This window comes from Trichoplusia ni, chromosome 5 (assembly GCF_003590095.1).
Source record: "Trichoplusia ni isolate ovarian cell line Hi5 chromosome 5, tn1, whole genome shotgun sequence".
Classification (NCBI taxonomy): Eukaryota; Metazoa; Arthropoda; class Insecta; order Lepidoptera; family Noctuidae; genus Trichoplusia; species Trichoplusia ni.
Window position 1 is genome coordinate 7,202,112 of NC_039482.1, and position 16,447 is coordinate 7,218,558.

The 16,447-nt window shown below is 36.6% G+C and overlaps 1 protein-coding gene across 4 annotated transcripts in view; it reads right to left on the reverse strand.

The window, feature by feature from the left end:
- Positions 1–2,881: 2,881 nt before the first annotated feature.
- Positions 2,882–16,447, reverse strand: part of LOC113494278 (guanine nucleotide-binding protein G(s) subunit alpha) — a 39,918-nt gene continuing 26,352 nt past the window's right edge. For all 4 annotated transcript variants that reach the window (XM_026872547.1, XM_026872549.1, XM_026872546.1 and 1 more), the window contains exons 3-11: positions 15,386–15,509; positions 14,123–14,284; positions 13,079–13,162; positions 12,334–12,467; positions 11,685–11,813; positions 11,013–11,192; positions 10,314–10,512; positions 9,715–9,882; positions 2,882–9,411 (exon numbers count right to left, since the gene is read on the reverse strand). In XM_026872547.1, the coding sequence (XP_026728348.1) occupies positions 9,736–9,882; positions 10,314–10,512; positions 11,013–11,192; positions 11,685–11,813; positions 12,334–12,467; positions 13,079–13,162; positions 14,123–14,284; positions 15,386–15,490 (1,140 nt within the window). In that variant the 5' untranslated portion in view covers positions 15,491–15,509 and the 3' untranslated portion in view covers positions 2,882–9,411; positions 9,715–9,735. The remainder of the gene's footprint in view (positions 9,412–9,714; positions 9,883–10,313; positions 10,513–11,012; positions 11,193–11,684; positions 11,814–12,333; positions 12,468–13,078; positions 13,163–14,122; positions 14,285–15,385; positions 15,510–16,447) is intronic.

The following is a 16,447-nucleotide window of genomic DNA, read 5'->3' on the forward strand; positions in this document are numbered from 1 at the left end:
GATGCCAGTTTTAAGTTTTTACTTTTTTATTGGAATGTTTTTACATTTTTAACAATAAAACTGTTTATATAAGAAACAAGTGATTATTAGGGACCAATTAGTTATTTTTTATGTCATGCGGAAATGCTATAGTTCAGAATCAAAAAGGAACATTATGAGTTTTATGCTCAATTTGGAGGTATAAAAAAACCTATTTTGCAGAAACCGTTTTCTTTGAGATTTTGAAGATTTTATACTTATAAATGATGTTTAATTTTAGACAAGTCTGCAATCACTGTTTTAAAACATTCAACATAAATGTTTACAACGGTTTGTTTACCCGACTTGCGTCAAAAGGAGGTTCATGTTTTTAGTCTAAGACTGTGCCAATGTCGTCGTAATGTTTTAATAAGAAGTGCCTCAAATAGGTTAAGTATTTTAGCGTTTTAGACGTCTTTTTTAAGATTTTTGAAGAATTTCCTTGATTGTGTATTAAATTGTGGCTATTATTGTGAAGTTACAAGGTAGCTTTCGTATTTTTGTAGTTCTTTTTCTGTTTTAATTGCTGATAATGTTTTAAAGAAAGTGTCTTGAACAAAAAAGTTAAAAAAGTAATTTTCTTATCTTTATATAATTGTTTGGATTTCTGGAACTAAAAAAGAGATTTACTAAGCCATTGTATAGGGTGTAAATCTTATACAAATAAGACAAAATGAGATTCCTGCTAAAGATTTGGCTGATAAATTGGAAACTTGCGACTCTGACACGTCACGAACATCAGACTAAGGAGTAGCGCAGACGACAGACTTTTTGTGCGATCGAGTCTGCGGCGCTCGAAAAGTTTGCATTGCGCGCGTGTGCGTTACTAAAAAGTGCGTCACGGATAGTCTGTCGTCTGCGCTGCACCTAAATAAAAACAGAAAAGTTTAATTAGTTAAATACATTAAAAATTCTCAGTCGCAAATAGGTAATTAAGCAAAAATAGGAGCTAAATGCTGTCTACAACAAGCTCTAAGTATTTCTGTAGTATCCAGTCACATACCTCAAATAGTTTTGATATGTTTACCCGACTGCGTCAGGAGGGTAATGTTTTACGCTTGTACACTAGTTCAGGTCAGTACGCTTATAATTAAGGTTAGGTTAAACGCCCGGAGGGGTACACTTGCAGAAGAACTTAATACTCTTAGTTATTTTTATTGAATTTGTGTAATTGAACTTTGCCCTTATTTAAAAGCTTAGTACAGTGTTTTCTAAATGACTATCTAGATGCTTTTAAACTTTATGTTAAATGTAATTTGATTCAAAGCGTCGCTTTTTCGCTACACAGCTGTCTAAAATAAATATGTATTTTATTATTCATGTGACAAATGAAAATTTATACTTTTTAAACCTTTACTCGATTCTATATGAATGTCTTGCTGATAAGAAGTGTTCTCATAAGAACCTCTACGCATCTGTTGTCTGTGCAATATTCGTCCACAAACTGTGCTAAGCTTAATTTTAAATTCTTTCATGTGTCATCGACTCCTAGTCTCTCTATTTATAATTGATCTGAGGAGTAAGAAACTCCCGTAAATTATACAATCCATGTTTTCGCTATAACGGGCAAGTCCAAAGATATTTCGTACCTTGCGTATTGCCATAGACGTGTAAATAATATTTATTTATAATTTGTTTCACTATTTCAAGTAATTTCAACTCTCGGATATTTTGACAAAATTCTCGTTTTACTTTTCGAAGTGCTTTTAAGTTACACAGATTGTGTTTTTGGTTTAATAATAAATTGATTTTTATTATGCTGTTGTTTTATTGTGTTAATGAAAGCTAACTACATAAATATTATACCATTAACTTACCTGATCTTAACTGCATAGAGTTAACGGTTTAGAGGAATAAATCTATTTCTCCGATGTTTTGGTCAAGCTATAAAAAACGTGGTCATAGGTTGACTTACATCTCAGCAACGCCACTACACACACTTACAATCAATTTTCTTTTTCTCAATACCAATGAAAGCTGCCCATTTAAAATGGGAATGGGCCGGCCACGTTTGTCGTTTGCCCGAAAACTCCTGGGCCAAAGTCTGTACCCTCTGGGTCCCATCAAACATAAAACGGCGACGAGGACGGCCTCGAATGAGATAGCGCGACGAACTGGATGCGTACCACAAACAGTGGATGGCAAAAGCAATAGACCGGACAGAGTGGAAGAACCTAAGGGAGGCCTTTGCCCTGCAGTGGGAAAGTAATGGCTGAAAAAAAAAATACCAATTAGAAGGGTAAGTGGAAGGATAGTTGAGAGGGAAAGAAAGAGCCTGTCATTGATTTGGGACCCAGTTCAAGTGCAATCGTCGTCCTAGCGACACTTATCGCAAGAATTAATACAACTGAGCATTCTTAGTGGTATTAAATATACTAAGATGATAATTGATAAAAGTGAAGGGTCGTTAGCGGAACCTGTACGACACGAAGATGTCGCTGAGCTGTCATGAGCTAATCGTGAGGTCTTTGAAGGGGACTGACTGATCTGGAAAATGCGTAAGTTTTGAAACCTATTACTTAGCGGTTTCGACCCTCATCTTGAATTGGGACGTCGGCATTACTTCTCCAATGTCTTTTATTTCTTTTGCTATTGCTACCTTCGGTTTGTCGCTTGTGTTTCCTATTGTTTTTTATATAAATAAAAAGCTTCTTTATTAATCATAAAACAGCGAGAGACGTAAACTATAATTATATTCTGAAAAACATTTTAAACTATTACAAAATTACCTATTCACCCCGTTTAATAGCCAGTTGTCATCCCTATTCAAACTGCAAGCGAAAATGTAATAACTTGCAATAATGTGATAGTGATTAAATAATGAACACAGGAATAAGGAAAGGATGACAAATAAATACAACAATTTTAAAACAACATTTATTTTTACATACATTAAGTCGGATTCAAAATGCCTGAAACATACTGATTTTTGTACACATCAGTTATAGAATATTATTAATTTCATGGACAGTAAATTATATTCTCTTTGCACAAATCTGTGGAGACATAAAAATTATAAGCGTTTGTTATTTGATGACCACCTCGCAATACACACTACTATACACATAAATATTAAAAATTTCATTTTTATCTTTAGGAATTTCATTAATTAGGTATATTTTTAAATTAAATTTGTTAAAAATATAGATTTTCAGTATATCATTAAACGTAGGTATTAAGAGTAAATACACCATAATCCGCAGTCCGTCAGAACGAATACAATGTAAGTGCTGATCTCAAATAACGGTACTAAACAAAGTGTGTTTGAGCTATGCTAGAAAATATCTATTTAAAAAATTAACTACCGAAAATTGAGAGAAAAATACGTTTTTTTTTTATTATATTTTTGTGCTACAATGGAAAGTAATCTATGAGCACTAATTAAATGCCTTCATATCATGTATTAGCGAGGGAGATGACGAGGTACAGGTAAAACATTACCAAAAATATTTGCAGACGAGCGCTGCACTTTGTTACTGGGGTACTCCACACGCCTCACACCCTTGTGCGCAAGTACATCCACTTATCACTACTATGAAGATATATTAAAAAAGGAGGAATCTTTCAATACTATTTGGTTATTGGCAACGGACGTTACAATATACTACTAGTCAAGGATCGGTACACGCGAAACAAAGTATTAAACCTACGTCGATATTGTTTGCGTCGAACACGATATATGAAAAATATGTAAATGAAATATTCGCCTCCCGGATTAGCCTACGAGCTCCGGTGTAGCACGACACTGGCAGTATTTCATCTAAATATTGAAAACATAGAAAATTATGTTCTCTAAGCTAACTTTATACACGTTACAATGACTCACATGTTATTGCGTTCACTTAAGTCGTAAGGGGATGGGTGGGACAGCAATATACAATGTACACTTGCATTGCGTGCAGACATTTGTAAGGGAATCACTTCCTTACTCTGTCTCGGCCAGGGTCCTGACGTCGCAACGTGGCCGCTGATCCAAGTGTGTGTATAAAACCACTTGTTACGTTACACAATTCGTGTTTCAGATATTTAAAAACACCTAGTTTAATTCTAGTAATTTATCATTTAATTATGGACGAAATACCCCTAAAAATGCCATTACGCCATATATACATGTTGTGAATAAATTCAAAGATAAGATGCGGCTGGACTACTCCAGCGCCTAGTCTTCACTGCATACATATAAAAGTTGAAAAATAAAATGTTTACGTATAATTTTAAGTCTTTGAAGTACAAACAACCGAAAATATTGTGAGCTTAGAACTGGCATTTATTATAAAATCAACACTTTAACATTAGTTAACTAAACGACTATAGTCGATCAACTGAAGCGTAATACTAATCAAATTATTTTAGAATTTAAAGTGCTTTCCCTATGAAATCGTGTTTCTCCTCTAATCGTGTAGTTTATACCGAAAGCTTAGCCAGGCGCCGCAGTAACCAGACTCTATAACTTTATACAACCAGTTCTATACATTACTAATTTAGATAGTAGTTAGTACTCCATTATAAGTCAAGTGCTTGGTAGATGGCAGCACAGTATTTATGGCAAAGTATGTGATCCACATGTTTACTCAAGTTTGGGTATTCTTTGTGTAATTGATTCGAATATTAATGACACCTTTGTGATATAGGGGTTAAAAACCACTGCACAAGAGTAATTACTGAATATTTAAAAAAGTCGACTCATGTCTTTAATTTTTTCTTTCTCAATCAAATGAGTCTGGCATAGAAGTATCCACGAACATCTTAAAACATCTCATAGCAGCCATGTATAGTCACTAACTTTGTATGATACACGGCAATATCACTGTTTTATAAAATCATGAGTCATTTTTCTCCATTTTCCAATTATATAAACTGGTTATATAAAGTGATAGGTCCACGCCCGGCCTACAGTTGAAGTCAGACAAACTAAACGGGTGCATGCATTAGTTTTCGACAGTATGTCCAGATGATTCTATGGCCACTCTTACCACTTAAACTTGCAATATGAACGTTTGGTGTTATTTATTTTAATATTATTAATTATTATTGCTTTAGTTACTATAGTTATTGGTGTTTTTTATTTAGATTTATGTTTTAATATTATGAAATCTCGTTTAGTTTGCATATGATATGATATGAGCATGTTGTAGATCGTCGTGAATGATAGCTAGCATAAGATGTATAGATAAAATCAGTATAGTAATGGAAAAATAACTAGTGACATGTTAAAATAAGGGAAATAGTTTCACAAATGTGTGACAATGGTTTCAAAATAAATATTTACAAAACAACTGTTGTTGTAAAGTCGCAACAGTGGCCACAGAGTCAGTTAGATCCGACAACGCGCAGCACATACGTACCATCCGCGTCACTCTACATAATATACCTTTTTTTGTTAATTTTGCAATCCTTTTTATTTGCAATACGCTAGTTCTTACTTAAATAGCTACCAAATAGTACTTTTTTTATTTTACATATATGATAAAGAATGCCATGTTAATTTTTAATTACACAATGAATTTTTCGTGTAAAGAGGTCGCCTTATTGCACTTCACGGACGCGGTTAATATTGGTGTTTGTATTGCTCGTTTGATAAGACACGTCTTAAGATTGAGGTTACTATGAACGTGTTAGTGAATAGCCGCGCCCGCTCGGCTAGACAAGCCGCTTAATTGACAGGCAACACGAACCTGCGGCGACCCCCCGTACGTTAATGAATTAACATATAGTTTCATTTAATATTTTAAATGTACGTTATATTCTCTTCTACTTACATTTAAAGTAAAACTTATATAACACAAAAGAAAAAAAATACAATTTCAATATAGTTATATTTAAAAAAAAAATAACGATAATGTTACGATTAGAAAGCAAAAAATAGCGATTTTTTTTTGTTACTTTACATACGATACGAAGGAAGGAATTATTCAGTTTTTTTAGTATGGTAACATAGGATATGGTGTTTCCGCTGGCAACACTACATTATGGCACATAACACAAACTCCAGCTTAACTTTCTTATATTAAGGACCATTTGCTAACAAATTATATATTAACAACTTTATTATTTTGCCGTTTATGGTATATGACAACCGTTCGGTTGCAGAGGCCCACTGACTGTGGTAACTATTATTTAAATAAATTATTGAAATAGGGTTACATTTAGTGATATAAATGTTGGGCAACTGTGGGCCGACAGTCTACTGACAATCTACCGCGACTACAATGAAAATCGCGTTGGTATCTTACAATGTTTCAGTGGAATGAGTGTAGAGCGATAGTTGCGCGACTGGTCACAAACCTAGCCACAGCCGGCCACTAAAAGTTGCCCAACAATTAAGGAATACCGTAAACGGGAAATAATCACTAAATCAAAAATATATTAAGATTCATAACGACAGGATAGATCATTTTGTATTTTAAAAATATTTCTTAAAATAGCACAATGTGTAAGTACATAAACCAATTTCATTTTTTTTATATAAATAATAATAATAATTCTATTTTAGTAAAAATAATGTTAGGATAGGTTAGTTACGTTTGTACTTAAAGGCTAAAAATTGTGTCCATCTTATAAACGAAAAAAAAAATAGAATAATCTTTGAAAATATTTTTTTTAAATCAAATACTGCTAAGATATTGATATTCAGCCGGCCGTATTAGATACGATCGGTTCTTTGGACCTTAAGTTACTAGGTTACTACAAGCTCAACATTACCAAAAAAAATATGTTAAAAACTAAGTTAAAACTACAAAAGCACTTGTATTATTACATTTTAGTCAAAAAATTGTGCTAAAAACGAGTAAAACAACAAAATAATGTTCAAAACCTATAGACAATATTGGAAGACGTACATTTGATATAAATTAAAATTAATACGCATTAAACTATTACGTAACAACTAAATAAAGATGGCCACTTGTGCGTTATAACTTGTACAGCATTTATAGACACAGAATTAGTGAAAATATCTGAAGTTCTTTTTTATTCAAAATATAGTATCATAGAAGGTAATATGGTATCTGTAGGGTTTTCCAGTAGTCGTAGTCTATGCTATACCATAGACTAAAGTATAACACACGAGTGCCCACCCAAAACATTATTCCAAAAGAAAAAAAATAAAATTAAAAATCTTCTGTAATCAAAAATATACAGATATAACAAATATTTTCATTAAATTTGATCTAGAACAAAAAATGGCTATACTTTATTGTATAATTTCACTACAAAATTATTATTTCATTATTTAAATATTCGGGTTTCATTTTTAAATAAATAAAATAAAAATTTGGCCTAATTTGAGCATAATATGATTGCGCTCGAAAGTTTCTGGTCATGACCTTGGACTGTGCACGAATACTATTAAAAAAAACAATTCAAGAGGGAATATTGTTCCAAATTTCAAATTCCAACTGTCATGAGTTAAAAGAAACGAAGTGTTTCGTAAAAGTGCGGGAAAAAACATTTTTATAACCTATATAATGCTTTTTAATTGAAAATTACATTTTAAAGTTATAAAATCGTTCGTACATAGCCCAAAATCATTTCCAAGTTAGCTTAAAACCTAAAAAAAGCTTGTGTTCACGAGTTTGTAGCGAATACTATCGAACTAGCCTCGAAGTATATATAGAACATCCATGATCCTTAATATAAAACCGTTTCGAATAGCTGATCGGGGCGGCCGACGACCGGTACCAAGTAACATCAAAATTTTGTGAAAATTATAACTTTATTATATTTTTGATATATGGTATTGTTTATACATTTCAAATGTGTAAAGGTGATGATTCTTGCTTTCTAGCTTATTGTTGATAAATAGTAAAATGTTTAAAAAACGTTGTGCTTTGTTTTATTTAACTATTAGCTTTATCGTTGAAAGTTTTGTGCATTGGTTGTCTATAAATTCAATTTTAAAAAAAGGTTCCGTTCACAGGAAACTTTCATATTGTAATGTTTAACATTCATGATAAATGTATTTCAAATGTTCTTTTTACTTTTGTCTTGTGATGACTATTGCATTGCATATTCTTGCATGAAGCTCATTTTTAAAACAAGTTAGTAAAGAGCCTGTCTATTGCTTTTTTACTTGATAGATATATAGAAATATATCTCACTTTGGTTCTGGTATGTCTATGTAGTTAAATCAATACTAATGAATTTCTTAATGTTTTTTTTTTTACTTTTGGTACCCTTATCGTGCCGCCTCCGACACCGACTCGGGTCGTCCGCACCTACATACGATCCAGTCTAGCCTAGACACATTCTAGACTCAAAACCAACTTCAAATCGACTAAAAAATATAATCAGCACATAACTTAAACGTCAACAGTTTAAAATAATTCTCAACGAAACGTCAAATAGTCGATTATCCGTCATCAAACGATTTTAATCGATTAACATTAACAAAATGCTATCGATTACACATTCTGACCTAACCCAGCACTATAGTGAATATCGCAATGATAAACGTATAAGTTATAATTATAAAATAAAGTTTTAAAATCAACAACTATCAATTTAATATAGAATCTTGAAGCAAATAATTATAAGAATTAAGAACAACTTATAAGTACGATTGTGTGTGTGTCAACTGATTTAAATATATCGTAAATAGACCGATCGACTAATTTATCGATACCATATAAACATAACTGGCGATTATTCGATAACTGCACGCTTCACAGCAGTCGAATTTAGTCGAATCACGTCACAACCCAAAGACCCGACGACGTCACATCACTACGTGTCATACGAAACAGAACGTAGTGATGTACGTGAATAAAATCGACTAATGTGACAACTTATTAATGATTGAAACATTATTGCTTGGGTATAATAATGTCACTATATCAGCGGTACTTTGAGTGAACATGTGGCACTATAGTGTCACGTAAATAAAGATTTTTAGAATAGAATTGGATCATTGCATATGGCTCTTCACTTGGCACGTGACTTAGTGACATTACTATAGATTACTCGATAAAATACGTGATACGATTACATGTAACATGTTTAGTAAGTTCTCACTTTAAATCGACTAAAGTTGCCAGCTTATGGAAACTTAGACGTTCGGAAACACCATGGGAGCATCGCTAGCCGTGACAATCGATTCGTTATTAACAAGAAAGATACGATCGCCATTCATTACGTATTTATTACATTGCCTATTAAAAACAGTAAAATAAACTCGGAAATTCAAGTACAAGAAACAGTTTTTAAATTGGGACAGATCAACGAAAGTCAAGTCTGAAATATTTGCAAGATGGAATATCGATTAGGTATCGATTAAGAATCGAGTGGTGGTAATAAAATCGATAAGCAATGGCGATGGTACCTCGCAATCACGGCGCGACGGGGACTCGGCCGGTGTCGCTGGTCGGGGCTGGGTGCCAGCCGACAGTACGGAAACTGGAATATTATTATATTATCAGTACTTATTTATTATTAATCTATTATCAAGTTTTAAGAGGATATACTTATGCAATATAGAAACAAGAAAACCAAATTACCGACTTTTAATTAAAAACTACTGGGCCAAACCTGTTGATTTTTATATTTTTAATGTCTGTAATTCACAGACAGACAGACAAGCACACACAATAATCTTGTGATTGTGAGGTTCGGACCATTTTTCCTAAGTTTTTATACACCATTTTCTTGTTTGGTCGTTGCGGTTGGATTTTTTTCTATATAAAGTGTTGTAATACTGACCTATTAGCGCTAGTGTGTCGGTTAGAGCAGCTCGTACTGTCGCAGATGCATGCGTTGTATGATGTCGCGGCAGTCGTTGAACACGCGCTTGATGTTCTCGGTGTCGACGGCGCACGTGAAGTGCGGGTAGCAGTAGTGCTTGCCGTCGCCGCTGGCCGTACTGATGCGCTACGGAGCGACGGACAGGGGTTAGTTAGGGGAAGACACATGTAGGCTCGAAGTAAGTAAGGCTTGTGAGGACTAGATAATTGGTAATCGAGTGGTTGAGGTCACCTCAAAAAACTGACTAAGCGCAACGCGTTACGGGTTCGATCCCTGCACAGGACCCTGACTTTGACATGACTCTGTGTGGCTTTGGGCCTGTGACTTGAAAGTTTGTAATACCCTGCCACTCAAAGATTTAAGTCTGACGCGGTAAGTGTATTTACAGACTTCTATCACTTCTTTTTAAGGTCGTTTGTTTGTTTACAAAATGTGGAAGTCACTTAAAAAAACTTAATACAAATAAAGTAAACCCAGATAATGACAATGATCTGCTCATTGTGGCACCATGACACTATTTATTTGTATGTCCGTGTATATGGAGTGGCCTGCCTCACCAGGAACTCGTCCCGTATGAAGTACTTGGCCCGCGCGACGTCGGGCGGGTCGCGCGCGTCGGGCGCGGCGTCGGGCGGCGTGCAGTAGCGCGCGAACTCCGCGAAGTAGTCCTCCAGCCGCGACTTGCCCGCCAGCACCTTCTCCGCCAGCAGGTCCTGCTTGTTCAGGAACAGGATCACCGATATCGTGCGCAGCCATCTGAAAGTTAAAACGACACATTCGTTATTGAAAGACTTTGTTATAACCGCCGGGATGAACTGCAGTACTGCTTTCGCAAACGCAGAAGGTGATACAAAACCTCAGGAATGCGAGTGCAAGACACCTCAGTACCTAACAGGCTATGGAGGTGGGGCGTACGTATTTTGGACACATTATAGATAAGTTCTTTACATCTCAGGAGGAACCATATAAAGATCAACGTCGAATTAAAAAACATGAGCAAGCAATCCGGCTCTGATGTTAACTAGTAACTGGATCTAGGCATAGACATTATTGGGGTTGTTTTTCTTCATCATACAAGTGTTAGAGTTAGAGTTACAATATCAATATCATCAAAGGTAGGCAAGAGGCTAAGGGTCAGACGATGCAAGCCTAGGCCAGGCATGAATTTGGGCCCGTAACACAAAAAAATTTCTTCAATAGCAATAGCTATGAGTTACAATATTTTTCTCAGCAGCAACCCCAAAAGTCATAGTGACCTGTTGTTCCATATGCTCTTGAAGAGGTCGAGCGACTCCCGCAGACGGTTCTGCGTGGGGTCCTCGCGCAGGACCATGTTGTACGAGGAGCAGGCCGTCACGAAGATGATGGCCGTCACGTCGTTGAAGCACTGGATCCACTTGCGGCGCTCGTCACGCTGCCCGCCCACGTCGAACATACTGTACACACACGGACATACATGATGTAGAGCAAAAACATACGAGATTGACGAACAGAAATCCTGCTTTCTACTAATATTATAAACGCGACATTTTGTATGTACGGATGTTTGTTACTCTTTCACGCAAAACCACTGAAATGATTTAAAGGAATTTTGGTACAGACATAGTTTCAACCTGGATTAACACATAGGATACTTTTTAACCCGATTTCATGATCATTTTCGATTTGTTGCGGGGGCACCCGCGGGCAACAGCTACTAATCTGATATAGTCGGCATAATAGACATTCAAATCACATGCAAAAAGACAACTAGACTCAGGACAGACATTCCTGGTTCACACTAATGCAGGTAATACGCGGGGATCGAACCCGCGACACGTTGCGCTCAGTGGGTTTTAGCGTGATGACCTCAACCACTCGGCTATCCGTGTAGTCATTTGCTACTTTCGCTTCATAGTTAACCGGTACTGGATGTAAGTAAGACTCACTGGAAATTGACTTTGTCGACGACGAACTGTGTCTCGAATATCCCAGAGGTTAGCACTCGGCAGCGGAGGATGTCTTGCTCCGTCGGCGTGTAGTTCGCCTGCTTTATTATATGCACCTGGTCCAGGAAACTGAAAGGAAGGGAAGCAAGAGGACCTGTTATATCGTGAGGTCATGAAGCTGTTTATTACACAACAAGATGCAGTTTCATGGTGTTTTAAAGTGAACACACTGTTTTGTCTTCGCTCCGTAATAAGAAAAATTTTAATAATGCCTAATCTTTATTAGTTCGGAGATTTGCACCAAAAACTTCAGAGCCGTAATAATGCATGTAATAATGTTAATTGATCTGGCTGGCAAGGCCTTTATAATAGGGTGCAAGACGGCAAAATCCACGGCCATGAGGCAGAAGGGGCCACGACCACAACCAGAGATTTCAATTTCCAGTCATTCCCTTTGGAAAAACATGGCCTCCAATCACCATAATAACGCTGCTGGCAAAACCACCCCGAACGACATTCGTACAGGGTGGTTTTGGTAGCAGGGTCAAGCAGAATTCCAAGAGGAAATAAAGTCCTATTACTTTTGCTAGTGGTATTGTTGTTCTGTACTATACTGTAGTTTGACTAATACTATTGTCATGTTACGTACTACTTGGCGCAGTCTATGAGCTGGTACTCGTTGCTGCGCTCGTAGGTGCGCTGCACGCCCTGGTCCTTCCACAGCGCCTCCGTGTTCTCGTAGAACTCGGGGGGGTAGTCGAAGTCCGGCTGCGACGCCACGTCCTGGAACGGGAACAAGGGTTAAGGTGTGTTTAAGGTTGGATAGGAAGATGTTACAGTAACTTCGTGAGGATAATTCATACTTAACAGATGCAAAAGTTTACTAACGCTTATTTATCGTTTTTTTTACAACTCCTGCCGGATGGAATTTAATGTTTGTGTCTCGGGATATTCACAAACATCCAAATCACATGCACAAATACTCAGTGTATTTGTGCATGTGATTAAGGACAAGAATTCGTGAATTTTACAAAGTCTTGTCCTACGCTTGGATCGAACCCGCGACACGTCGCGCACAGTAGGTTTAGCTTAGTAACCTCATCCACTCTTACATCCGTACAATCCGACTAGTTTTGGACCCAAACGGAATTCGAACAGAATTATAAGCTGATGAGGCGACTCGTTCAGATAAAACTACTCGGGCAATTACGATGAAAACACGTAAGCAAACTTTTGCTATATCACTAGGCTTCTTAATTCCATGGTCATTTGTCAGTTGTAATAAAGTCTTTAACATTGAAATGGATGTCTTTACCATTCCACAAAACCAGGACAAAGTTATAGGTAGCCTTTATGTATAAAACAATAGATTTACCAATGTATATATAGTATACCTGTATATAATCGACGCGCGCCTTATTCTCGGGCTTCTCGAGCGGTATGGGCGGCGTGAGGGTACTCATGGCGCCCGTGATAGTCTGAAAAACGAAATCACATCATTATAAATATAATTCTTAAAAAAACCAACAAAATATCATACGGAGTTGAAGGCAATGGGGGTCCTAACCAATGGAAACCTTCTACTTTTCTGCAGAGCACTCTTCTTCTATAGTTTTTTTTTTTACAGAAGGCCTAACGAGTGCTGCTAGTTCTGCAGGTATGGAAGAAAGACCCTGTCTTGCTTACACAAATGTAACATGAATCGTAAAGAAGTAGTAAAAGGCAGTAGTAGTAGGCTTTCTGGGATATGCTGTCAATTGGTTATATGGTTTTCAATTTATGCCGCCATCACCGCCGGGTATCTCTACACATTTTGTACGTGTACGTTAATGATTTACATTTCAAATAAAAGAGATAAATAAAAAATCCCCTAAATTATAATTTAAGAATCGTATTCAAAATTTTCCACGCTCCTTATTTAAAGAAATCAAAACATTGCACACATACACAAGGCAACATAACTTCTGATTTAATTTATCAAAGACAAGGAGTTTCATTGACACTTGCCGCCATATTTGAAGTCAGATGACGTAATACGGCCATTTGTCAGGCTCTATAAATTATAATTATAATAAGTTATAGACTAATGGGAGTGCGTTTTGGGACAATGGCTTGTTAGCGAGACGGTTTTAGTGCTTTTGATTCATTATCTGTCATCATTATTGTGCATGTCAGCGTTATTTGCAGCTTATGTTGGCCCACAGCTGGGCATACGCTTTACGTATTAAAATAACTCGAAATTATGTGGAATAAAAAATAAAGTTATGAACTTAACTACTTCACAACGAGAAGAAAACACAATTTTTTTTTTTATAAACTTGTAGCAATTCTTTTGTGAACCCACTTTTATTTTGCCCATCTATCTATCTACGTCGATTTTATTTTCTCGTGGGATTATTTTCGACTGGCAACATTAAGTTCTGGCTACAGTTACTCACAAGTATCGCATCTCGTATATTCTTCTTGATGTCCTCGATCTTCTCGCGGCGCTCCTTATCCGAGAAGCCGTTGACGTGCAGGATGCGCATCTGCTTCACGATGGTCGACTTGCCGGACTCGCCCGCGCCCAGCAGCAGCAGGCGGTGCGTCGCGCGATATAGCTGGAAAACCGAACACAGGCATTTCAATGGTAATGCCCAGTGGGTGTAATGATTGGGGAAAATGACTTTTTTTGAATTTCTGTCTTTTTAGCTTGTTGGATAATCAGGGACACGTATTTTTTATTAGCAACATTGATTGATGAATTATTGAATGAATGGATCTTTCTCGCGACACAAGCCCCTCTCTTAAACTGTAATGCAGTTTATTGTCAACTTTAATTGTTCAGAAAAAGATAACAGATATGTGTCTAATATGTTTCATTATTTAACAATTTTATTCCCAATTACACCGCGCTGCCACGCACCGGCCACAATGAGGCCGCAAATCGTGAAATGTTCCTTAGCGTTTTTAGTGCAACCGAAATACTTAAATAATGACTAATGTCAGTACGAGTCTGACACTCACTTCCTCGCGGATTCTGAGCCTCGCCATCAAAAGGCATATTCCCGAAACTGATTTGGATTTATCTTATTTTCATTCGATTTTCAATTTGCTCCTGACATGGAACAAACCAAGATGCAGTAGCGATCCAGTGTTAACAGCGTCGTTAGCTATCAATTGAGTAGTTCCAACTCGTAGTTCCAACTCAGGCCACTGCACGAATTGGCGCTAGTGTCGGACTTGTGTACCAAATAAGTGTGGAAATCTGGTTTTTAGACATCAAAACAGTTCTTTATAAAAAAGAAAACGATAATGTTGGTAGCTGATGATGAGCCCTGGATTTTAAATGTTAAACTTACATTTACGACCAATGTGGTTTGCCTCTTAATAACTTTTCAAGTCTTAATTTAACTGTTGACAAATATTAATGGTGCAATAACCAAACCAGTATCTAATCTGCTTTAAGTTATGGTTCAAAAATGCAAGTTTACCGTAAACGGTGATAAAACTAGTTTCAAGCCAATATCTGAAACTGAGATGTAAAAATGCATATTTATATGTGTAATACAATGTGTAATTTTAAATTAGTATATTATTTTTCTTCGGTAAAACTGTGAGGATCACTCACCACCAGACCAACAGGCCTGTCATACTCAAAGCCGTGGAAATCTCATAATTTGAATGGACAGCTGTTTTCGACTGTCTGATCATATCCTCACCTGTTTATCCTTCTGCAGCTGCTTGGTGATGGCATCGCTGCGGCGCTTCTGTTTCTTGGCGTCGTCTTCGCTGCTCTTGCCGCCTGGCGAGCCGAAGCATCCCATTGCAGACCACGCCGCCCACCTGAAGACAATGCAATAGTTTTATATTAGTGAATACGTTAAGTCTCAGTGATCGTCGGATCTGTGGGCCTGCCTACATCTTAGTAATTTTTGCAGTCGTGTAGACAAGATTCTGATCTATGCCGTATAGAGAACGCATGGCACATTTCAGAAGAAGAACAGCAATGGTCTGATTTCAGTAATAATAAACCGGAACCGGAACTTTACAGAACAACATTGATATAATATACAAAAGTTGTTTGCATGCAGCATAAAATTAAGTGAGTAATCTTAATTGCACTACGTCTCTTTTTGGTGGTATTTGTCCGCGAAAGCGACGGAGCACCACATCCTGAGGTCAGAAGTCTTAATCCAGAACGAGAAGCAATTCGGTACTCAAACTACAACGCTTGACGATTTTAAGAAGTTTCAGGAACGTCTTCCTTAGAAACGAACAACGGTGGTATTCGTAAGAATTTTATAGCGACCATTGCAAAAATTCTTACTTCCTATCAGGATAATTGCGGGATTTTAACAAACATTTCCAAGTCTTTGTACGCAACATATTCACAGCGAAAGGGAAACTCAACTGCACATTACGGCCGTTCCACATGGGACCCTCATTCAATTGAAAACTTTGTCATTATCTAATTACCCTTTCGGCAGCACCGGAATAAAAGTCCTTAGAAACATACTCAAGTATACAAACTTCTAACTCAATGAGGTACATATAAATTAATTCATCGTGGGTTGTATTAGCGGCTAATATATTAGTCGTTTCCTATTTCAGTACAGCTAAATGTGGATTCTAGAGTCTGGAGAGAACGAGGTTCGATGGAAATATTCCTAAACGTGCATTGTGAATGCAATCTACTAAAATTAGTAGTAATAGTGTTTTTCTTTCATCGCTATTTCTATTATTTAATAAATTCTTAGTAAATTATGATCTGTAAAGTTTAT